General features: G+C 31.7%; 1 protein-coding gene across 2 annotated transcripts; it reads left to right on the top strand.

Annotated features, from left to right (window-relative positions):
• Nucleotides 1–2,352: 2,352 nt before the first annotated feature.
• Nucleotides 2,353–13,999, top strand: LOC139528024 (collagen alpha-5(VI) chain-like). 2 transcript variants are annotated; one of them, XM_071323803.1, is made up of 9 exons: nucleotides 2,353–2,431; nucleotides 3,005–3,117; nucleotides 5,966–6,137; nucleotides 7,395–7,504; nucleotides 9,155–9,268; nucleotides 9,911–10,021; nucleotides 10,979–11,262; nucleotides 12,202–12,478; nucleotides 13,369–13,999. In XM_071323803.1, exons 2-9 carry the CDS (start codon nucleotides 3,054–3,056, stop codon nucleotides 13,983–13,985), a joined length of 1,749 nt encoding a protein of 582 aa, XP_071179904.1. In that variant the 5' UTR covers nucleotides 2,353–2,431; nucleotides 3,005–3,053; the 3' UTR covers nucleotides 13,986–13,999. The 2 variants fall into 2 exon arrangements, with proteins under 2 accessions (XP_071179904.1, XP_071179902.1); XM_071323801.1 differs by lacking the exon at nucleotides 2,353–2,431 and having other exon boundaries at nucleotides 2,992–3,117.
• The last annotated feature ends 11,806 nt before the right edge of the window (nucleotides 14,000–25,805 follow it).

Consider the following 25,805-nt stretch of genomic DNA (forward strand, 5'->3'; position numbering starts at 1 on the left):
ACCCTTGTTTAAAGCTTCTTTTGATTAATCTTTTTGATATGAAATAGGAGCATGGGCGTATTTTCACTGTTGCTTACAGTAGACGTACCTGTTTGTGTACCACTAAACATCAACAAAATCTTTTGAAATATCCAAGATAATTTAAACTTTAAAGTCAACATGGTCAATGTGATAAAGGGAATAATAAAAATAGTTTCGATGCTCACTGACTACTAAATTGTAGAATATAAAAAGTTCATGATTTGAAGTTTTGGCAAATGATGACAGCAATGTACTGCTGGCTTATACATGATTTCTTTAATTAATATAGTTATTTGGTTTAAACTAGCCATTATAAACTGCGAGTACTCTTAGATATGTAAATTCTGTCACTTTTGTTATGAATGTATTATTACCCTGTCACGTTAACCATGTAGGTCAAAGTACGGTCTTCAACGCAGAGCCTTGGCTCAGACAGAATAACAAGCTATACACGGCCCCTAAAAAAGTGCAAAACCATACAATCGGGTAAACCAACGGTCTAATCTATATAAAAACAAAAAAACGTGAACAAATATGAACAAATATGAACCATATCAACAAACGCCAACTACTGAACATCAAAGTCCTGACTTTGGACAGATGCAAACAAACGCAGCGGTTTTAAACATGTTAATAGGTACCAACCTTCACCCTTATCTGAAAAAATAATGTAACATCACAATGTAGAAAAAACACTACAAAATATCAAGTAAAATGGCTTAAGTCAATCATTGAAATGACTTACGTCAATCAAAAACATATTAATACAGTGAATATACACTGAACCAATAAATTCATATCTATGACTTAATGTATATACAAAATCAATTAAATAATGGGCTAGATGTTAAAAAAAAACAAAAAAAAACAACCATAACCTTGAACAAAATACCACCAAATAGAATAATATACACAGGTAAATGAAAATAATTTTGCTGTAAGGTAAACAGTATCAAATCAAATCTTTTTATCTATGAAACAATTAATAATTTTTTTTAAGTAATTTATGGTAACAAAGTTCCTGAAAATTTACCAGTGATGCATTGATTACGGTTGTTAAAATCTATGACATCACTACACACACGGGCATAATAAACGAGTTGGGATATACATATATAAACATCGTATAATGAAGCCAAAGGAACATCGCCTTTGTGAAAAAAAAATTAACAATAGGGAATGAATGAAAAATCGTCTCTTTTGTTGTAAATTTTAGTATGGAGTTTCCCTTTCGAAATTGTAATGTCTACATCTTGAAAAGGACAACTACTGTCGTTTATGTTAATTAGTTAAGTAAGTTACTTAGGGTAAATTTCGGTAGTATATTTAGAGAACTCTGGATTATTTAACGAAATATAGCATCAAAATAACTTAGTTTGTTTCTCTGTGGAGCATACGGACCTAAGTGTAGAAATGTCTTTTTATGCTTTGTATAGATCTGAGGGGTAACCAGTTTCAATTGATTTTTATAGTTTGTTTTTATTTTGTGCTGTAAAATAAGAACTGAGCACTCATAATTTTAATGTGTTGAACCCCACATATTATTTAAGTACCTACCCTCAGTCAATGGACTACAAGTATGTAGTTCATACACATGTTCATTCATGGTTCAAGGCTGTCATACATGATTTTCGTAAAAAAAATTGTTATATATGTAAGATTTTTTCGTTTTTTTTATTTTCCATGTCAGGGACTTTTGTAGCAGACTAAAGGTTATGAGTTTTTCATATAGTTGAAGGCCGTATGGTTACCTATGAATGCTTATATCCGCTTCATATGAATTCGGATGGATAGTTTCTCATAAGAAATCAATCATACCTTATCTTCTTAAGTTTATATTAAATTGTATGATTTAGATAACAAAAAATACATACAAATCCCATATTTTTAAAACTCTGACTTAGTTCTGAGCAAATTGGAGGAAAATTTTTAAAAAATTAAAGAATTATATTTTGCAGCAACATTCAATTTAAAAAAAAAACGTACTGGGAGTTAACACAGTTGTTTCTATTGTAATGACATATTACAATCACAAATACATTTATTTGATGTTTCATTTATATATTATTGCTAACCTTAACTCATAATCACCCGATATTTTTTGTTAATAGAAGTACATTGGTTATATCAAATATTTAAACTGACAGTATCAGTTATAAGAAACAAAAACTCAACATTGAAGGAATGTTCCGTGTATTTAAAGAAAGCTATTTTAAACGTTGATATATATTGTTTGTTCTTTATCGATTTTGTGCGTGTGTCTTTAAAACTAATCGAATGTTTATTTTACGTTAGGAATTATCTAGATTTTGTACTCTCGTTCACAGTGGGAGAAAAATTAAACAATGGAAACGGTATATTATATTTTTGTGAGACTTTAAGATTGATGTTTGTTATAACAATCAGTAATGTAAGTTTATTTAGTTATTGAAACTCATTGACTATATCCTTTTTGTACACACATATATTAATTGGAGCAATTTTTATTCAACTGGTTTTTTTTCTCAATTCAAAATATAACATTCAAAAAGCAAAAACAAAGATTTTCATAAAATATGCATATTTCTCAGCTGCGAATTCTAATTGATAGAGATGAATGTAATAAATCATGACATAAGCTACACACTATCTATGGATCAATGCCGAAAGCTATCCATAGTTCCTGAAGTTGATACCAAATCTAATGTTTCATTAATTACTAGGCAAAACAAATTGAATGCATCTATGATATTCAGAAACCGGCTTTAATTAATTGCAAAATAGCAAACACGAATAGGAGAACCTTCTATAAGACAGCAGACAGCTTCATATTCTGATCTAAACTGTGTCTTATGCTGTTCTCCAGGTAATACAGAAAGTCAGTATGGTGTATCTTTTAGTTATTATGAGTATCAATTACATGTTAAGTTCGAAGTTTAGGGAATGATCTTAATTTTTAAGTTTATTCTTTTTTTCATACATAAAATGTGATACAAAAGAGCAGATTTGGATGTGTTATCGTCTACATTTTTGTCTTGAAGAGACAAGCAGATATGAAAAAGTCTATTGATTACAGTGTCATGATTACCAGTATCCTGGCATTTTTTGTTATGGGAGGTAATACCAAACTTGTACTTAAATTTGCTATTTTGATAAGAACAACACGTGTTTTCAATATAAAGCGATGTTGTGCTTTATTACAAATGAGTGGTGTGTACTGCGATAATCATTTAGGTTGCATTTCTGTAAATATTGACAATGCAATTTCCCATAGGAACTCCTTTTACGCCTAAAACTGTACCACTTTTACTATGAAGTTTTGAAAAAAATCTTATCCTAGAATTGAAGGTTCATATGCACCACAATTTTTTTCAAAGGTCAAAATATAGGGCTGTGCGGCATATTTTCAACGTTTATATGCCCTGAACTTCTCAGAGTTTAAACTTACACTAATTTTCTTAACTACCCCTACTTCGAATGAAAGGTTACCACAGATTTCAATGTAAACAATATGCACGTGTTTATTTACTGGTAACATTCCCAAGTTCTGTCTCTGCGATATGGAACACAGAGAGCATAACTGGGAACCAGTATGTAAACAAAATCAATTTTCTATGAATATTCAATTACTCCCCAAAAGAGGCGTGTTTTGAGAAACAGCTGTATTTACAAAGTGCAACCTATACAGACATTTATTCAAATAGAAAACTCTCTAAAATCAGTTTTTCTCACATTAATACTCATTTATCAGAATTAAAGTCTTAAAGAAATCACTGTGTATACTCTAAGTTTTTCTTTACTGTACATTTTATACCCCCTCCCCTGTTTCAATTTTTTAAAGAATTTGAAAACAAGACTTTAATTATTGCCAGCTTACCCTATTTGCATATTTTCTGATAAAAAAATGCCTAGAACCTTTTAAAAACTGTTTTTATAACATATTGAAAGCATATCAGAATATCATAAATGTAATGTTTAGCAGTCAATCATTACAACATTCAAGATTATATAAAGTATCCAATCCAGCCTCTATCTCCAGTCCACATCTTACTGTATGCCTATTTGTCAATTAAAGAACACATTTTCTGCCTCAAATGGTCAATTAAGAATTCTTGTCACAACAGTATCATCTGTAACCATATATCTGACACAATTTAGCTACTATATATACTAGAAGTGCTCAAACAAAGCCATATTTGCAATAGTTGTATGTATGCAGATACCAGTCTGAGATATAAATTCACTTAAAATGTTGTAGAGATGACTGCTAACATCTGATTTTTGCATAACTTCCAAGCATAGTTATTGTTTACTATATCAAGAACTTTAAAATCATAAAATCATAGCATTTACAAGTTAAATTATTTGTTTCATGACCTAGGGGGTAGACAATTTTCTATGTTTTTTTGCCCCTGGGGCCTCAAATTTCCTAAATCATTCTGCTGTTTCTAGCAATTTGGAATATTTAGTACATATTCAGGATAGAACACACTATTGTAAGTTTTCTTGAGATATTTTTGTTTTTCTAGCTTGTATTTGTTATGCCGTGGTGACAAAAAAGCAGACTTAGGTGTTGCGGCTTACTTTTGGGTTATCGAAAGGACACAAATACCCCATAAATAATATTCAGGAAGGATCTATGAGTTTCAATGACTGCGAAGAGTAAATATAAGCACTTCTTAACAATTTAACTTACAAATATGCAAATATTATGATTTAATTTTGTATCCAGGACTTTAAGTAAACTATGCATACTGTAAACTGTGAATTTATGCTGAGTCATCATATTTAAGGCCCAGGATTCTATCAATCTTCATTAAATATTTATAAAACTTCTTATTTCAGTTAATTTCTTTAAAATCTGTGAAATAAAGCAAATTTGGTTAAATTCTGAATGTTCCCCTTTTTCACCCTATATAGGTTGCATTTCTGTAAATATTGACAATGCAATTTCCCATAGGAACTCCTTTGACGGCTAAAACTGTACCACTTTTACTATGAAGTTTTGAAAAAAATCTTATCCTAGAATTGAAAGTTCATATGCACCACAATTTTTTTCAAAGGTCAAAATATAGGGCTGTGCGGCATATTTTCAACGTTTATATGCCCTGAACTTCTCAGAGTTTAAACTTACACTAATTTTCTTAACTACCCCTACCTCGAATGAAAGGTTACCACAGATTTCAATGTAAACAATATGCACGTGTTTATTTACTGGTAACATTCCCAAGATCTGTCTCTGCGATATGGAACACAGAGAGCATAACTGGGAACCAGTATGTAAACAAAATCAATTTTCTATGAATATTTAATTACTCCCCAAAAGAGGTGTGTTTTGAGAAACAGCTGTATTTACAAAGTGCAACCTTTAACTTTTGACTGTAAACAATAACCAAAGATAACAGCCGTAATAGGTTACAAATACTTCAAGTTCATTAAAACGGTGTTTGAAATTTGAGCATAACAAATCTGTTTAATTTAATTATTGATTTTTCACAGCTACAATTTAACAGTTGTTGAACTTTAAAAAAAAGCTTGTGCTACCCAGTCCAGGGTTGTATATTAAATTTGAACACCAGGCGTCAGTTTGAATGTACGTAAATATTTTGATGGTTTTTATCTGGCAAAAATAATACAGAGTATACTTTAAAAAAAATAGTTGTTATAACATTAGTAATACAAAATCCCTTTTTTGTCATAACACATTATAATTTTTAGTTTATCGCTAATTTATACTTTATTTGTATTGTACTGTAAACTGTGATATTTCAATATACGATCGTCTATAGTAACATGTGTCCAAACCGTAGGCTGGGTTCTCAATTGACCGTAGTCAATTTTTCTTTCTTTTATTATAAACAATGTACATAATTCGACAGTTATTGATGAAAAAAGACAAATAAAAAACCGACGGAATTACTCTGTTTGAATTAAATAAAATAAAAAATGTTAATGTAATATACAGTTGCAGGGGCCTGGGAAGAACATAATGGAAAATTATACTTACTTCTTAAAAATCACCAAAATGTAATAAAAAAAACTTGGGAGAACGCTGTTGTGATGTGTGAGAAGGAGGACGCTATTTTATTTTCTCCGACTGCACATATGAATAGATGGACCATAGCTTTTTTAAAAAGGTAAATTGAATTTCATTTACGAAACTTTTTCTTGGTTGTATTATGCAACTTTTAATGCATCACACACACAAAGTAACATTTCTGATATATTGTATGCATCATAAAAACAAAGTTGCATTTCTGATATTGTGTATGCATCACAAACACAAAGTTACATTTCTGATATTGTGTATGCATCACAAATAAAGGCTATGGTCTTTTATCAGTTTTGACAACAACGTGTTCGATGCCGCTGCTGTTGGACGTTGTGTTGCCTATGGTATCACCATTCAAAAGTCACCACTTTTGTTGTTCATTGATACGGTAAGTTTTGTAAACTTTCTGTTTACAAAGGGTTGAACTGTTCGAATTATTTCTAATGTCCTACCATAGCCAAAAATAACTAATAAAATTGAAAATGGAAATAGGGAAGTGTCAAAGAGACAACAACCCGACCATAGAGCAGACAACAGCAGAAGGTCACCAACAGGTCTTCAATGCAGCGAGAAATTCCCGCACCCGAAGGCGTCCTTCAGCTTGCCCCTAAACAAATATATATATTAGTTCAGAGATAATGAACGCCATACTAAACTCCAAATTGTACACAAGAAACCAAAAGTTAAAATAATACAAGACTAACAAAGGTCAGAGGCTCCTGACTTGGGAAAGGCGCAAAAATGCGGCGGGGTTAAACATGTTTGTGAGATCTCTACCCTCCCCCTATACCTCTAGCCAATGCAGAAAAGTAAACGCATAACAATACGCACATTAAAATTCAGTTCAAGAGAAGTCCGAGTCTGATGTCAGAAGATGTAACCAAAGAAAATAAACAAAATGACAATAATACATAAATAACATCAGTCTACTAGCAGTTAACTGACATGCCAGCTCCAGACTTCAAATTTTTGTAAACCTATTGGAATTTTGGGTTCTAAATGCTCTCCATGTTCGTTTGTTATTTTACTATACAACTATTGTTTTAATGCAAAAGTCACTGATATGTCTTTTAATACGAATCGCGCGTCTGGCGTACCAAATTATAAGCCTGGTATCTTGGATAAATTATTTCCAGACATATTTTTCAAAGGAAAACGATAAGCTGGTATACATAAAAATCATTTTCGCGGTACGTGTTCCATGAAAAAGGTGTTCGAATTCGTCATTGAAGCGAGGCAAACAGTACAACATTTACATATCAGTATTGCTTGACATGAACAGCAATTTCAAGTATTGCTAACTTGAATCAAAATCACTAGAGATTTTTTTTTTATATTGAAGGAATGGTATCGAAAATAGTTGGATTGGTATAAACGATAAATGTACAGAAGCAAACTGGATATGGTCAGATGGATCTCCCGTCAATAAAACTGATTGGCAGTGGGCAAAGAGTACGTACTTCATACACATATTTGTCTTTGTTGGGACTGTCACGTGTATGTTGATTACATAACAATGCTTATATTTTAAGGCATTTGTAACAGTTTTTAGTGGCATCACTTTAATATCCTGTTGTAGTTATCACACAGGGTACAATTATGGATATTAGTGGTTTATCTTAAAGCATTATGCTTAACATATGTTCTTCAAGTGATAGGTTTTCGTCAAACATTCTTGGTGTCGGACGGAAGATACTGCTAAACACTCAAATTAAAAGAAGATGCAATATATATTATGTTGAGATAGTTACTCAAAAACACAATGTGGGTGTTATTCATTGGCGTTGAATCAAGCTCAGTATTTTTAAGAAACTTACAATGAAAAATAGAATAATGTCTTGACCACAACTTCTGTTAAACATGATAGTGTTTACATGACACATATTCATTACACGTACTCAAAAGATCGCACTCCCATAGCTGGTTTTCATCTCAAAGTCTTTTTTTCAACACTAAATATTTAGAAGATGCATTTCACGCTAGATCTGTGTAATGACTAAAACAGTAGCGGAGTTAATTCAACAAACTGTTATTTATATCTTAAATGGAAATCTAAGAAATATAGTACTAACTTATCAGACAATCTAATTGTAACATACAGAAACAATAAGAAAATAAGTGAAATATAATAAGCTTACACTTAAAACACAAAGAATCTTCCTACAGACGTCCTCACGAAAAACAATCCCAGTAAAGTTTATAATAAAAATAGAAAGATGTTCTTTCTGTTCAAGATACAAGATTACTTAACACAATGAAACAATGAAAATTGATAAAATAAAGAGAAAGTGGCAGGGCTTATAATTTCGTCCTTCATTTGAAAGTCACTAAAAGGTCATCAAAATAAATTAAAAGTTTTCACTTCAATGTCAATCAAAGAAGACGCAAGTAATAGTTAGAGTAAATTTGTTGCCAGATTCTATTACGCTGTATCTGTGTTTTGAAGCACACAACTAAAGCGTGATGTTAGCAAAAAAGGATCGCACCAGAAAAACAATCTTACATAATTTACTAACCAATTGCTTGCATGAATTGTCCAACAATTCAGCAATGTTAGATATGTTCTTCAATTTCGAATAGTACTGTATTTGGCCTTTTTATCTTTTTTCGATTCGAGCATCCTTGATGAGTCTTTTGTAGACGAAATGCGCGTCTGGTGCAAATACAAAATTTTAATCCTTGTATCTTTGATGAATTTATCCACTTTATTTGGTTTCATTGTTTGCACATCCAACATTACTATATAAAATGGAGGAGGGTCTCACAATATACAGTGCAATTTAAATGCGTTGTGTTGTTGTTTTATTATAAACTGTTGTGTTGATTGTTTATGTAGTAGTGGATTGCATATAGGTTGTGGGACCCCTAAAGTAAAGTACGTTTACTTTAGGGGTCCAACTAAAAAAACATATTTTTTTAAGATTGACTTAGATATGCATCTAGAAAAACACAGAGCAAATAAACATTAATACGTAAGAGGATTTGAAAGGGAACTACTTTTAATAAATACAAACAATTCGGAAGAATTTACAATATATCAATGAAAATGTACATAAAAACGAGACAAATATTTCGATATACTTCATTTGTGTATTTTTACAGATGAACCTAACAACAAGAATGTTGAAAATTGCGGTCAAGTATACAAGGACTCAACCTGGAATGATTTATCTTGCAATGATAACACAGTCAAACTCCCAGTGATATGTCAAAAATGTAGGTTTTTCTGATAAAAATACAGTAACAAAGACAAGTTGATTTAGGCACGAGAGAAATGTTATTGTTTGCCAATTTCTTTTAAAACAGGAACAGGAAAACTCACGCAATTAAAAACCCAGAACACACTGAAAAGCAGTGAGAAAATCAGGCGTTAAATCATCAAAAACACGATCTTTACCTAATGTCAAAACAGTCAATATAAAAATTATAGAAGGGAATAAAAAATAAGATAAAGGGTTGCGTTATACAAGAGGATAAACGGAAAAAAGGCAACAAAGAAAACACAGATCGATGACAAGCAAATAATTTATCAGATTGTATTTACAAACAGCTTGTCTATGAGAATGCATTACGCAAAAAAATTGCAAAGAAGCAAGTTTTGAAGATAAAAGTATCTGGAAGGGTAATATGTACGGATTCCACTTTACTAATAGTTTCAGACGGCCCCTAGCGCCTGTTTGAGTGAAATTCTTTGGTTCATTTCACAAACGCGACACCGGGATTCTCAATTTTGATCTTGGCTACAGATGTGCATGAAAAGACATAAACACAAGAATAAAACAAAAGTATTGCCGAAAGAAAGTTGTTAAAATAATGTCATTGTATTATTCAGAAATGATTCGTTTAACATTTTTAAAGGTAAACCTTGTGATTCAAATGATAATAATACAACATGCAGTAATGAAACCAGTGTCGATAATTTGTACTGTGACGGTGTACATAGGATACAGTGGAATCTTTGTAAACCAGGTATAAATATTGTTTTAAACAATGTTAAGATTATGCAGATAACTTATATCAATTTTTTAATGATAACTTTTGTCTGCCTGTTAACGGGTGATTACAGTCATGAGATGTTCCCCTCTTAAAAGTAACTTGTTCGATAGATTAAAATAAAGGTTCAGAATTGAATTCTTTGACAGATTATGGTGAAATTGAAATATGAAAGAGAGGTGTAAGGCAGTTCTCTATCATTCTTTTATATTCAAATTATCTTATGTCCGGAGTCTAACATATTGATACTTTCTTGATGTTTAAAATTGTGAAATTAACTATAAATTATTCATCACCATACTTAAATTGAAAGGTGCATGAGCGGGATAAGAATATTATAAAATTCATTCCTGGGTCAGATAAAATGCCTTTTTATATAAAGTTCGTTTTTTCCTCAAAGTAGAATGGGTTTAGAAAAGGGAAATAAATTAAGCCACTTTATACGCTTATGAATTGATATTTTATACCAGGGTAGACTTGGGTTTAGACATATATTTATACTGGTCTTCTTTAAAGCAGCTGTATTATCCACCAAAAGTGATGCCACCTTTGTGCTACTAGGCATATAATGTATATTCATTTCCGAGTCCGGTCTGATGGGGTTAAATGAGATGTAAAGTATGTAGAAAAATTCATGCTCTTTGCATCTTTACAGGCTATTCAAAATTTCTTTCAGGGGTCTGTAGTTGATTTTGCAAGATTTAACTGTCCTCTCCTTTCCCAAAACTACCCTTATTCGAAGTGGCAGTTAAAATGTCATGACCATGTTTCCGTCGGACAGCCTTGACGGATCTACATATTTTATTAAGGGTTAATGGTTTTTCGTCCTCGACATCCATGAAATAAATGCCACGTAAAGCAAATAACATGTTTAGTGTAGTATTCGTAATACATTACTTAAAGATGTAAATTTCTGATTTGTTTTTGTGAAAGACTGTCGACCTGGGCCAGCTGATATTCTTTTCATGATAGATACATCTGCCAGTATAGTAGGCTGTCTGAATAGAACTATCGATATTATGACGAACATTGTCTCGAAGCTTCCAATAGGGCCGAAAGATTTCCAAATAGCTTTGATGAAATACAGCTATAATCCAACGCTTGTCTTTAACTTTGTACAATATACAGATATACGATCGATAACATCTGGATTTGATGACATAAACAATACAAATGGACCAACATATACTGGTAAAGCTTTACAAAAAGCAGACGAGGTAAGAATCATGTAACAATAAAATAAACTGTCACATGTGGAGCAGGATCTGCTTACACTTTAGGAATGTTTAGTACTAAATGCTCTTCAACTTCGTACTTTATTTGGCCTTTTTAACATTTTATGATTCGAGCGTCACTGATGAGTCTTTTGTAAACGAAACGCGAGTCTGGTGTAAATATAAACTTCCAATCCTGGTATCTATGATGAGTTTATTCCAGAGAACCAGATATTACCTTCGAATTGTTTTGTGGGGTTTGTGTTTCCCAGTAATAGCCGACTAGCCTACTATTAAGTATATCTATGGAAACTGTGAAATAGAATTTGATAAATGTAAAGGAAGAAGATACATGATGTAATACGAAACCTTTATTTAATGAAGAAACAACAATATGATCAAAGGCAAAAAACACGAAATACAAACAATTGTCATTAAAATGCTTCAAAGAAAACAAAATTAAAATGAACATGTCAAAAGAAAAATAATAAAAAGAAGAATTGTACGGAAGCCGATAAGGGCCATTCAAAAACAAATTTTTATGCGAAATCCAGATATATATGTATGAAAACCGAATTACCGAGTCTAAGCGTATGCGAATATTTATACGCCAAATTAAGAAATGAATGTTTCTTAGTATTGGTACATTGCCTTGAATTTTTTGTTTCGTTTACAAATAACTAGCAACTTTATATAATCATATGCAGTTCTTTGGAATGTCTTGCTTTGTAGTAATTATATTTGAATTTTAGTGTAAATATCAATATGTATATTTTTCGTTTAGTGTGTCGACTGCAGTTTACCTTATACTAAGAATATATTAAACATTGTGTTGTGAAAATAGCTGATATTTTCTGCAATTATTTTTATCTTTCTAAAACATCTGGAATTTGTATCTATCATTTTTAGTATCTGTCTACATTTAAGCATTTTTAATTGTAGATATTTTATGACAAGACGTCTGGATCTCGTATTTCTGTTTATAAATACATCATTCTAATTTATGATGGTTTGTCATCTGATAGAATGAAAACAATGACAGAAGCAAAGAAAATGAGAGAGAAAAGAATAAAAATTTTCTCAGTAGGTATTGGGAATGCAGTATCACACGAGGAGATACTCAACATTGCATATAGTGAATATTATGCATTTAACCATATTCACCTAGATGATATATACAATCAGCTAATACAAGACAGCATAGATGTTAGTTGTACAGGTAAACTATTATCTACATGATGTAATGTTGATGAATATTTACAGCCGATTTCTATGAGTATGTAGCTAAAGGTAGTATCTTTGGTTAGCTTGCTTGCTTGCTGAACCGGGAAGTCATTGTTAGGTAAGATATACTACCCTCCTTTTAAAGAAGCCTAGTCCTACGGACAACAAAGCTAACCAATTATGTTACCTTTAGCTATATACTCATTGAAATCGGCTGTAAAACCTTTTTACCTCATGGTTGTAGTTTGAGGGATTGGTTGGCTTGCTTGCTTTGTTTTATGAATGTTGCTCAGGCATTGTAATTAAGATCAAAAGATAGCAAGCTGAAGCCCCGCCAATCTTTTGTTTGCAGATATCGACCTCAAGTGAAATAATTGAGCAAACATAATTTTATACCAAAAATATTCGTTAGTGGATATTTAGAAATTTACGTATCAACGTAACGTCCTACATCGTATAAACCAGGCTCGTTTTAAATGGATTATATTGTTGATTATAAGTTAAAGTTAAAATTTACAAGCTGTATTCAAAATCATGCAAAAATCTGTGACATCACACGTTTACTGTTTGTTTCATGATCTTAATGATCTTAATGTTCTTAAAGTGAACGCCACTCACACTTTCTATAATTAAATTATTTATACTTTTTACAATTTTTTTTACCAGATTTATTTCCATGGTATTTCAAAAAGACCGTTTATCTTTCTGTGTAATGAAATGAGAACAGAATATACTGCATGTCAATCAAAAAAATCTATTACATTTGTGACACTGTAAAAATTTTACACAATAATATTTAACACTATATACATTTGTACGTACTGATGAATGCAATTTCCTTTATTGTCATTGACAAATTAATGCAACTTATTTTTGTTTATTTAGTGTGCGTACGTAACACAGAGGCGGACATCATTATACTTTTAGATGTCCAAAAGAACCAGTCAAATATCGTGTTCCAGTACCGACATAAAGCCATCGAGAAATTTCTAAAAGTTTTAAATAACGATAGGTCTAACAAACGAGTAGGCATGATAGCATACTCAGATCATGCTGATTATATTTTCAAATTATCGTGGTTGAACAACGTAGACAAACTTATCGGTGATGCCAATAATGTTGACATAGACAAAGTATCTGTCGAATCGAATCTAAGCCATACCCTTCAATTTGTAGGCGTTGATGCCTTTTCGAATTCAAATGGTGGACGAATGTCTTCTAGGAAAATAGTTATGATGTTTTCCTCCTTAACTTCCGATTATTCCGCTGATATAAAAGACCAAATACTAAATTTAAACAAATCTGATATTGAAGTTATAGGAGTAGCCACAGGCCATGATGAGGCTATTTTAAATCATTATACAAAAATTCTTTTGGATCCGAGTCAGTTATTGTTTATATCTGATGACTCGCGTAGTGATCCATTTCTTTGTTTAAAAGTTTTATCTGCTATGACGTCATATCATACATGTAATGATAATGTTTTTCAAATATATCCATAATGAATGATTTTAAATTGGAATCTAAGTATTAGCCATAATTGACATTTTAATCTGATTTCATACATAAATGATAATAATAAAAAAAAAGTTATATCTATCAATCGATGACAATTGAATAAAGAAATAGCAATACATACCAAAATGTCCCACAACCACCATAAAAAACCAAGTACGGTGAACCATAGTTGTTAATTTCTGTGTCATTGTGGTCTCTTGTTGTGGAGGGATGTCTGATTGACAATCATACTACATCTTCGTTTTATATATATATGACTATCAGTACACAATCGCATTGGTATACACTTCAGGCAAAAAAAATAAAATCGCTCAAGTTACAGATTTCTGAGTAACAAACCCAATATCGATATCTCTCTTATGATAACTAAATGAGTAAACAACTGTCTAAAAGTTATGTGTTCTCATTCATTCCAAGAGGTCAGGGTTTTATTCTAAAATTGATCATTGATAAATTTGGTTGATATCTATAAACAAAAACAAAAAGAAAGAAAAAACAATCATACATGTACATTTTACCAAATTATGCAAAACAGATTGAATTAAATACCCATACATTCATGACTTTACAAATACATCGCTTTTAAAGAATGTTCTCAGGTCAGATTTGTTCTGTCAGCCGTTCGGATGTATAATAAGTTTTAATTTATATGTCAAAGTATGGCCTTTAATACGCAATAGCTTTGGCTACACAGAACATCAAGCTATAAGGGGCCCAAAATGTCTAGTGTTAAGAACAAGAAATCCAATGGTCGACTCGTGAAACGAGAAACATCTATGAACCACACCAAAAACAACAACCACTGAACAAGAGGCGTCTAAATAAGAACAGGTGCATAAAAATACAGCGGTTTTAATCGTTTTAACAGCCGCCAACCGTCACCATAATCCGAGACAGTAGTGTGACATAACAACATTAACAGACACAAATAATTGCATGTTGTATAATATGGTTTTTTTCTGTAAATTTTGGTTCATTCATTTGATTTAGAGTTAAGTGTGATGTCCAATTTCACTTAACTAGAACACATTTTGTTTAGTGCAAGCGTATGTCCACTTCCAGGTGTGGGATTCATGTGTTGAAGACCAATTGGTTGCATTGTGCTGTTTCTGTTCTTTGACACATTTCCACTCCCAATTTCATTCATGAACAATTTGTTTAAATATTTTACCAGTTGATCAGATTGTGGGGGAAGAATTTCAAACTGCACTTTGATAAGCACTTTTAGCTTTGATATTGTGATACCCAAAATCCATTGAATAAACACAGTGATTACTTTCGATTAAAATCTATGATACTATTCACACGGACATAACGAACGAGTTGGAATATTAAAACACCACATGAAGAGACCAAAGGAACATGTCCGTCTTGAAAAGGAAAATTAACTATAGGAAATGGAAGAATATGTCTGCGGCACGTTGAAGAATGCGCAGCGATTTACCTCACTTACACTTGATCAGAACCTTGCTTGTAAACTACCAGTCTCATAAGGTACCAGCAATGCAGTTTAAGTTGATGGTTTTATCTGATTTAAACGGTAGATTTTCCTAGTTAATAAAATATATTGTTGTCAAAACTAAGGCTGCAACTTTCTCAACCATCATTGCACATTTGACTTTTTAGTCGTATATATAAACGTTCTGTTAAGTCCATTCCAGTCTTTATAATTTCAATAAGGTTTTATGTTTATTGTTTTATAAATTGTTTTCTCAAGAGTTCACATATCATGAGGATCTTTCCTGAGATACAATTCGTGCGCAACGAAATCATATCATTTGTTTTTTGCTACCGTAAAGGAATTGAAAATTATCAAATCAAAGAACATTTAGTGAGTAAGCTCGTGCTGGATGCGTTCTTATTGATAAATCAGTCTGGAAGAGCATAATTTACTTGTCGTAATTGAAGTGGACCAAACTGTGAATACTCTTTTTTCAGTGCTTAGGGTGCAATCAACAGTTTTTTTCTATGACGTCATATTTTGAGGGACCATGTATATGTGACCCTTAGTGGTGGACTTATAATAAAGATACTTGTATAAAACTAGATATCAATGGAATCAGAATGTTCTCTAGTTTATAATGGAATAAAAACAACGTGTACTTTTTATAGTATAAAAAAGTTTTATCCAGAGAAACTGGGAAAAACATTGCCTAGTTTAAGCTTAACAAACCTGAAATCAGGCCATGTGCACACCCTTGAATACATAATACCTGCACATTTTTCATAATCAAAATTGTATGGATTTCATAGATTTTTACCTGGTCTTTCAAAAAATTCATGCTTCATCGTACGTTCGCCAGCTCCGAAAAGAGCTACAGTGGCTGGAAATAAGTTTACAATTTTCACTGCCAAAAAACCAGACTGTTTATAGTGTTGTCTCCCCTCAAAAAATGTATATTTAATCTAATTTTTTAATTTATTTTAATCATTCAACCTGCTTTAATTGAAGTTTATTGACATATGTTTACAACCAAATACAAAAAAACATGATACTTTTCCACCAATTATGTTGATAAAAAGGGACTTCCCTCAATGTCTATTTTTAGTTGGGGAATAACCACTAGTTTTTTATACGAAACTGTTTACAGCACCCTTATGGTCAGTCTGTTCTTTATATGGTAGTGGTTTTTGTTACTCGTAACAATCTTTTGAGGTAAGCAAATTTCAACTGGTTTTACTGTTTTTTTTCTTCTTATTATGGTGTTTTGTTACTTATGTGCAATACGTATTTGTTTGTTTATTATACATTGGCTAGAGGTAAAGGGGAAGGGTTGAGATCTCATAAAGTTTTTTTTTATCCTGCTACATTTTTGCATTTGTTCCAAGTCAGGAGCCTCTAATCTTTGGTAGTCTCGTAGGTTTTTTGAATTTAGGTCATGTATATGTTTTGGAGTTTAGTATGACGTCGATTTTCATTGGGCTTGTACACATTTTGATTAGGAGCATTATGAAGTCCGCCTCATGATACTGGATTTTCTCTTTGTGATGAAGGTCCATTGGTGGACCTTGGCCTTACTTGCTTTGGTTGGGTTTTTGTCTCTTTGACACATTCTCCATTTCTTTAATCAGTTTTATTAATCCCTCCAATGTTTTATGTGCCTGTCCCAAGCCGTGTGCTTCGAGTACGATGTTTCGTTGGTTCATATCTGTAACATTTGTTTTCAGACTGTTTTATTTTGAATTAGGCCGTTAGTTTTCTCGTTCAAATTGTGCAGCATATGGTTTATAACGTTTAAATTAAGATATGATTCTTTTGAATAATTAATGATTTCAGATAAAACTGATTGTTTTACACAAATTTATTGGTACTAACTTTGACTTGGTCCTATCTGACAATATATCTAACTACGGATGCAATCTTCATGTAATGTTTTATAAAACCCACTTTTCTGAATAATATTTGTTTATTTTAGTATGACTTTGACCTTTGGTGACATCGATATCAATAGGGATCTTTTTTATTATTGTAGATATATATGGAACCATATATATCCGTGTAAAGTTGCAATCCTTTATCAATAATCAATTTTGACGTGGGGATCTAAAAATCGTGTTTTTCTTTATTTCGTCATATATATGGAAGTAATTTTCTCTCCGGTCTAATGTATCTCAATTTGAGCAAGTATCTAGTTAAAATAGAAGGTTGTTGTTGAAACACATGTAAGAAATCGTATCAATGATTATAATCTATTTCAAATCTGTTCTAGGTTCATTTTGTCTTCTTTTAAATGAATAAAGAGACTTCAATTCCTTTCGAAATCGTCTGTCGTTATAAAAATATATAAAACTATTGACAACATGGTTCAAATATCCCAGCTCAAAGCCAAAAAGGAATATGTATGCCTCAGTTGGGGACATTTTACTGAGAGCTTCCTGGTAAACTATCCTTATTAAAGTCAGTACCATGAACGTGATAAGCGTAACAAAGAATATCACCGAGATAACAACCAGGCCTATTGTAACTCTTGTTACGTTGCTGGTGATTTCATATTTGTTCTTAATGAAAAGCATTTTAGCAGAAGATCTTCGAGTTTGTTGTAAAATACTTGTATCCGTACTGTCTACTGATGATGCAACACTCAATGTGTTGTGTAAACCACTTGGAGTAGGTAACAGATTGCTAGGACTCAGGATCTCGGTATTATGTAACTCTTTACTATTCGAATACTTGTCTAAAATCTCCTGCTTGGTGTTGCAATGTGTCGAGATTGAGTTAAGGGTGGAATTAGATGATGATTCGAAACCTTGTCTTTCATCTTGACGAACTTCTTCCGCTGGCTCTGTGAATGAACATTGGCTAATGCTAGTACACGATACTTCCCCCTTAAGGGCATTTTTAAGTACATTTCTATTTGTCATTTGTTTTCGAATAATATTACTTTTTATTATTCTACTTCTAACGGGAATGTACAAGCAGAAAATGGCAATTCCTATTAAAACCACTTCAATTAGTAAAATAATGAAGTATGTAACTGGAAAATATGAATCCTGCAGACTGTCATTTACGAAACATTCAAAACCATTGGTGATATTTGATAGCGGAAATGTATGAGTACCGGATAAGTATCCCATTGGTGCAGCATTAATGGCGGCAAGTACAAACAGTATAACACAAAGTTTCCTAGCATGCGCACAAGACATTTGATCTTTAAAAGGGTAGCAAATGCGTCTGTATCGTTCTATTGCTATCAATAGAATTAAAAAAACGGTCCAACACCCCCACACGTAACTATTCATCATAACTAGACGACAAACTAAGTCGAAATCAAAAGATATGGGCTTCATCACCATTATTATTTCAACAGGAAGATGAGTAATACATACTACAAGGTCGGACACTGCTAAGGCGGATACTAAAACGTGGTACGTACTGTGATGCTTTGAGTTTCGGGAAAATATAACAAGTATATTAAAGTTTCCAAGGATACCAACTATGGTTAAAATTCCAATAAAGACGGCAACCGGAATACGTTTAATTCTCTCATCTTCCTCAATGTCTACCAAGACGTCTAATAGTTTGCTGTTTGTTCCGTTTGTCATTCTACAAAGGGTCAAATATGAATATCAAAATTGTTTTCAAATACGCATTGTAATGTTTTATTATATCTAAATATTATTCTTAACTAAAGTAAGGGTATGACCAGGAGAATACATTAGACCCTCACAATTTATACCGCAGATTCTATCAATATTCCGTAGGTGATTGGTTGTTCAGCGGTGGAAAACAAACTGACAAAGGATAGCTTTCTATAAATTGCATAAATCAGGAACCTGATGTTTAGTTGTTGTCGTTTATTAATGTGGTTCATTGGTGTTTCTTGTTTCTCTTTTTTTTTATATAGATTATACTCAATTAGACTGTTGCTTTTCCTTTTTGAAACGTTTTACACTCGTCATGCTTTGGGCCCTATATAGCTTGCTGTCCGGTGTGGGCTCCATTTTGAAAACCACACTTTGATCTATAATGGCTTACATTTACAAATTGTGACTTGGATTGAGAGTTGTCTCATTGGCACTCATCTTCTTATATTTAAGGATTGTGGTACTCTTTACACTCAAATGACAGCTTTCTATAAAATGCAAATAATGCAAAATCATGCTTTCTGGGTGTTCCGAAGACCCTTTCATAATCTGAAAATGAAGTTTTGTTTTAATAATTTTTTGACAATATTTTGGTCTCAAAGCAAAATGTATAAATTCAGTGTAAGACTGAAGTTTCTAGGGACATCATCAAAAGACCAATGTGCATGATAAAGCAAAAATTGAATTCACATAGTTAAGTCTGTGGCTGCTGGTTTTTTTTTTAAACTCATGATCAACTTTATAACAAAATTACTAGATGCAAAAAGAATGCAACAGAATACAGAAGGGCAATCAATGAACAAAAGACAAATAAATAAGAAACAATGATCCCGAAAACTCATGGCTATAAGTCTGAGGGAAAACAGAACTTTCTTCTTGCAAGGCCGTGAACACAATTTGTTATGGAGACAAGCGTTTGGTTTTGAAATTGCCTACATGTAGTTACGGCCCTGTTAAAATAAAAGTGAGGTAAGGTTTCCTGAGACAATATACCTCAAGTTAAATGAAACCAATTTTCAGACATTTCAAGTATATTTAAATAATATTTATTCTTTTGTTATTAAAAAGTTTGTATATATGAAGAATCTGGTGCCTTCTCATACTTTCGATTAGACCTGCTGAGTTATTTATTTTCTATACACTGCAAGTCAGGTAATTTATTTTCAAACTACCACAAAACAAACCATTCATTTTTGTGATTATCAATGCTGAGTTATTTATTTTCAAAATTCTCCTGGCCCCCTCCCAGAATATAGAATGGTCGTCCCCTAATTCAATAATCGTATTCAATAATCGTAGTGCAATAATCGAACATGATAATTGTATGTTTGTCAACATAGATCAATTGACTGGATAGAGTACAAAGATGGATAGGTAAACCAACTTCAACAATACATTATTAAATATTCATGGGGCATGTTTCTTTCTCTTTTCAAATATCGCTTAATTTTTAAAATTCTCATGAAAAATATTTTGTTATTGAATTAACCTGTAACTATTTGATTTCTATATTCTGTACAGGTCTATTTCTGTTATCTTTTTTTTTATTTCCTAATTTATTTTATTAATACAGTATACACTATCCTTTTTATATGATGTTTGCTCTTTTCTTTAAATATATTTTTTATGCCAGCATTCTATAAACTGCAATACCTATCCACACTCTGCTTTAACTAAATATAGGAAGTTGTGACTAGTGTGGAAGTTGTGGTGTGAGTGCCAATGAGATTTGATTTTAAACATATTTTATTCATTAAGATATGAAAAGGATTGAGCAACAGGCACAGTCTATAAAAGCTTTCTCCATAATACATGTACAAGGTATATAATAATTCAATTACAACAACTGTATTTAAAATAATACAATATAGTTGAACATGCATGCTACTTGTGAGCACACAAGAGCAAATATATGTTAACAGTGTTACTTACTAAATGCAAAGTATATTTAAATATATAGACAATTAATCATCAGTTATTTAAGTACCTTGAAACATGCAAATATCCTTTATTAGTCATTAGAAATATATATATATATATATGGCTTGAAAGAGACACTAATGTTGGAGTGTAGAAAAAAATAAAAAAATAAAACTAGATGAAACAAAAATTAAGTAAGTTTCAAACAAAACGTTGAGTGTCACTGATATATTTCTGAACAGATTTAAAAATAGCAATATTCATATATCATATGAAAATAATCTGTTTCCAAAAAGTAGTAATTCAATATTTATGGCAACATTATCAACAATGGAGTAAATGGAATCAAAAAGGATCTGTCTTTCATCATTATACTTAAGGCAAATAAAAAAGAAATGTTGGTTATCCTCAACAGGATGGTTACAGTTTGTGCAAAAAGTGTTCTCGGATAAAAACTGATTAAACAAATGAGATTTAAGGTTGCTAGCATTATTTCTGAGTTGACAATGACTTATATTAAGTTTCCTTGTCCCATAGTTGAAAGGTTTAAATATATCGTCCATCCTATAAAACTTATTAGTCCACTTCTAAATATACCCAAACTTGGTAAATGAGTGCCAATGAGACAACTCCCCATCCAAATAACAATCTATAAAAGTAAACCATTATAGGTCAATGTACGGCCTTCAACACGGATCCTTGGCTCACACCGAACAACAAGCTATAAAGGGCCCCAAAATTACTAGTGTAAAATCATTCAATCGGGAACACCAACGGTCTAATCTATATAAAAACGAGAAACGAGAAACACGTATAAATTACATAAACAAACGACAACTTTGTTTTTAATCTTTATTCAACAAACGACAACTGCTGTACAACAGATTATAGCTGTACTTTTAAATACTGGCTTAGCCTAAGGTTCAATTTTACGCCTAATTAAGGAAGACACATACATTTCGTCTCTTTCGTCTCTATCGTCCTCAATGAACTATTTTCTTTGATTTCTGATTATTTAATCATATAAAGATTTAAGTTATGATGTTAAACTTATCTTGTCAAATTTAATTTCACTGACCAATGAGTTTTATGTGATTAGTCAATAAAGATCATGCTTAATTGTTCAAGATGTTTAGATGTCAGCAATAGACAATACGTTTATAGTACATTGTATTTATAGGCCGGAAGGGGAATATTTATACATTCACAACTTTGAATGGTGGTATTCTATGTAGGGTGGTATTCTAAATACTGCAATATGTGCGTCAAACTGTAAAAATTGGTAAAGTTCACTATTTGATACAATTTGCATTAATTAACGTTTTGGTTGTGATCTCGTATTCTAGTATTGAAAATATCTTTGAAAAGTATTGTCTTTTTAAAATCTTATAAGTCTTTAGATTGAAAAATTCAATTCAGTAAATTGAAGAAATGTAAGTCTGTTGTCGGCCGTCACTGTCGCTTTCTTTATGTCCAGTTGCAAATATTTCATTCATATTCATATCAATAACAAATTAACGATTCAAATGTATTACTAAGTTCTTCTTCGTCAGTAGTATACTGATTAGAATAGAAACGTTAGATATTGCAACATACTAGCTATAGGGACTCGTCAGAAAGTTACAATTGTTGCAACTATATTTAACTTACAGAGAGCATGGCACTCGTCGTCATTTAACATCCATATCCATTTGGAGTATGGTTGCGTATTTATACATCTCGCCCAGCCAAACGAATTGAAATATAATTACTGAATACAAATTAGTCACCGTAAATTTAACAGAAATACTACGACTCAATTTCAATAAAAATCTATCGTAATTAGCTTTAAACTAAAACAATGCATAAAATTGAAACTCATGAAATTTTTCGAAAATGGTATGGGTACACAGTTATCGTCCTTATTTATTGTTGTCTTCTATACATTGTACAAATAGTCCCTTAAGTGGACAGTGTATATCTTGCATACACCTTCCAAATTATTTCTTTATATATTGTATGCATTAAATACATTATGAAATTACATATAAAACAAAATGGGACAGGAATTTTTAAGGAAAAGCAATGATTAGGTCAATGTGAAAAATGACAAAATTTAGTATGTATATAACCCCTTGAATTTCGGTATAACTCCGTAAGTTTCGGTACGGGTTACATTTAATTCTGTAGGTCTATAATTGACACTGTGGCTGCTTTAAACGCAAGACCGTTACGGTATATCATATAAATGAATTTATTCACAAGTGCACAGTATCACAGTGTGGGAACGGAACTGTACGGTTTTCTACGAATTTGGTCATTCGGGAGACTGTCAAGCGGTGCTCCGACATTTGCAAAATAACAAGTTGCTTGATGGAAACTATGATGAACTATTATGTTCCTATATAACGTTTCTGCTTCAAGTTTTGATAACTAAAACATTCTTTATGTAAATATGAACCAATAAAATAATAAGAAAGATATATGCATTCAAACGTTTTCCTTAGAATGGTGGAGCTCCGTGTAAAACGATCAAAATTGTCACACAACAGTGATAAAAAATGTCAAGTAAACATCGAAAAATCAATGTTTGCTACCTGAATTTTCACATGTACTTTTTCTGATATATAGTCTTACCTATCTGAAAGTTTAAAAGCCATTGTCCCAGTAGAAATCTAAATATATTCATTTTCTCCATGTCGGATATTTTTATTGACTGTACAATCGCTTGCAAGTTTACTGTAATATCACTCGGAGCCTTCCTGTACAATCGCTTGGAGCTCTTCTTTTCATCGTTTGGCCAACTAGACTACTCCGAAAGGAGGGTAGCCTACTTTACCTTGTTATGACTTCACGGTCCAGCTAGCAAGCAAGCTAGTCAAAGGTATTACTTTTTCCTACACACTCTTTGCATTTTGCTGTAATAGTTTCTAGTGTCATATGACTAAATATAACTCTTAAGTAGATAATGCTTACTACTATCTCTTCTGACACATTAGTGATCAGTTTATGTTTTCCATGATACTTTTGTCATATGAATATTTATTAAAACTACTGCAATCCAATACAATATATGTCTGGCATGATTTTGCTCTCCTTTTTCTGTTACGATTTAACAGTTACTTATTTGGTATTGTTTTTTTCTTTCTTCATTTTTTTAAACCTAAATTACACACTTAAGTACAGCTCTTTGTAAGAACCAGGCAGAGTGCGATACATGAAGGTTTCAGATTTTTTCTATAATTAGCCTAGTAGAAGCAATACATGAATACTGCTCAAAAAATAATTTTGAGTGGGAAACTATGAGTGGTTGCCATGGTAACAGACACTAAAATCTTTCAAAAATCAGCTAAATCACCACATTTCAGAGCCTGATTATGAATAGAATCATGCATTTTTCATTAATTTTCATATGTAACATTGATAGAACTAGGTTTAAGCTTCATTTTAGTGAAGATTGCATGTCAACCAAATTTGTAAATTTTTTGAAAATTTTTGTGAAAAAATGCATATTTTCAACTTTTCTGAAATTAGGATTTTTGCTGAATTATCAAGTTTTCTCTGCTATTTTTCAGAAAAGTGCAAATGTGTACAGAATAGTTAGCACTGTAGTTATGAAGTTTGAATACTTCTTTACCAAATTAAATAGTGAAATGCGTGGGATTTTTTCAAGTTTTATCACCATAGCAACCGACTTTTTCCTTGGAAACGGAACTTTTATTTGCAGAATAATGCAGTTTAAGAGCTTAAATGTCCTGAATTTTTCATACCGGATAAGAAAAATACATAAAAGCTAACGCATACTTTAAATTACAAGTGTCGTTGACTTCAATTGTTACCACGGAAACACATATTATCCATAGCAACAACCACTCTGAAATTGCATAAATAGAAATTTATGTAAAAAAAACATAAATAGAGGGTGTTTATTTTCAAATTGGAATATGACTGCATGCTTTGCTTCACTTACAGTCTTTTCTGTTCTTTTCATAAGGTTCAACAAATGTAATACATTTATATAATGTAATATTGGGGTTAGAAGGTGAGAAAAAGTGGGGGGGGGGGGGGGGGTAGTTTTATTTTTTAAAGATATTATACATGTAGATTTTTTAAAAGATTATGTTCGGTCGGAGAGCCTGTTTATAAAAAGAATCAATATTTTTTCAGAAATTTCATATATATAAGATCGATAATCTATAACTTGATTTGAGCTTTAGAGCTTAGTTAAGGTACATTGTAGTTCGCTTGTCATGTTTTGGGATTTTTGTCAGATTTCGGAAACCTCAGGTTTTATTCATTTGAATGCCTTAAAAAAAATGGCATTGACCCCCATTTATCTTTTTATAAATCTTTTACATGTATAATGATAAGCTATCTGTTAAAGTCTTATAAAATTTAAATTATTTTTTGATAGTTTTTGAGAATGTAAACTTGTCGATGATAAAGCTATGAAAAGTCAAGAGAGAATATTTTCCTGCCAATATTTCAATGGCTAATATCTCGAAAACAAGCACATTGATCTGTATATTTTTTTACTCTTTTGATTCCTTTATTAATCCCCTATAGATATTCACTTATATTTAAATTGAAAGATCCAAAATAATGTCATACAATTGTGAAACTCCAAGTCAAATGGACAAATTTATCTTTCTGCTTTAAAATTAATCTTTAATAAGGAACCATTTTTTTTTTAAATCTCAGAAAATGATCAAGATTTTTTGATAGAAATTCATTGAATTTTCATTTCAATATACTGAAGTATTTTTAAGATGCTTGGGTGGCAATTTGAATAGAGAGAACATAATTTTATTAATAAAACA

This window comes from Mytilus edulis, chromosome 6, assembly GCF_963676685.1.
Source record: "Mytilus edulis chromosome 6, xbMytEdul2.2, whole genome shotgun sequence".
Classification (NCBI taxonomy): Eukaryota; Metazoa; Mollusca; class Bivalvia; order Mytilida; family Mytilidae; genus Mytilus; species Mytilus edulis.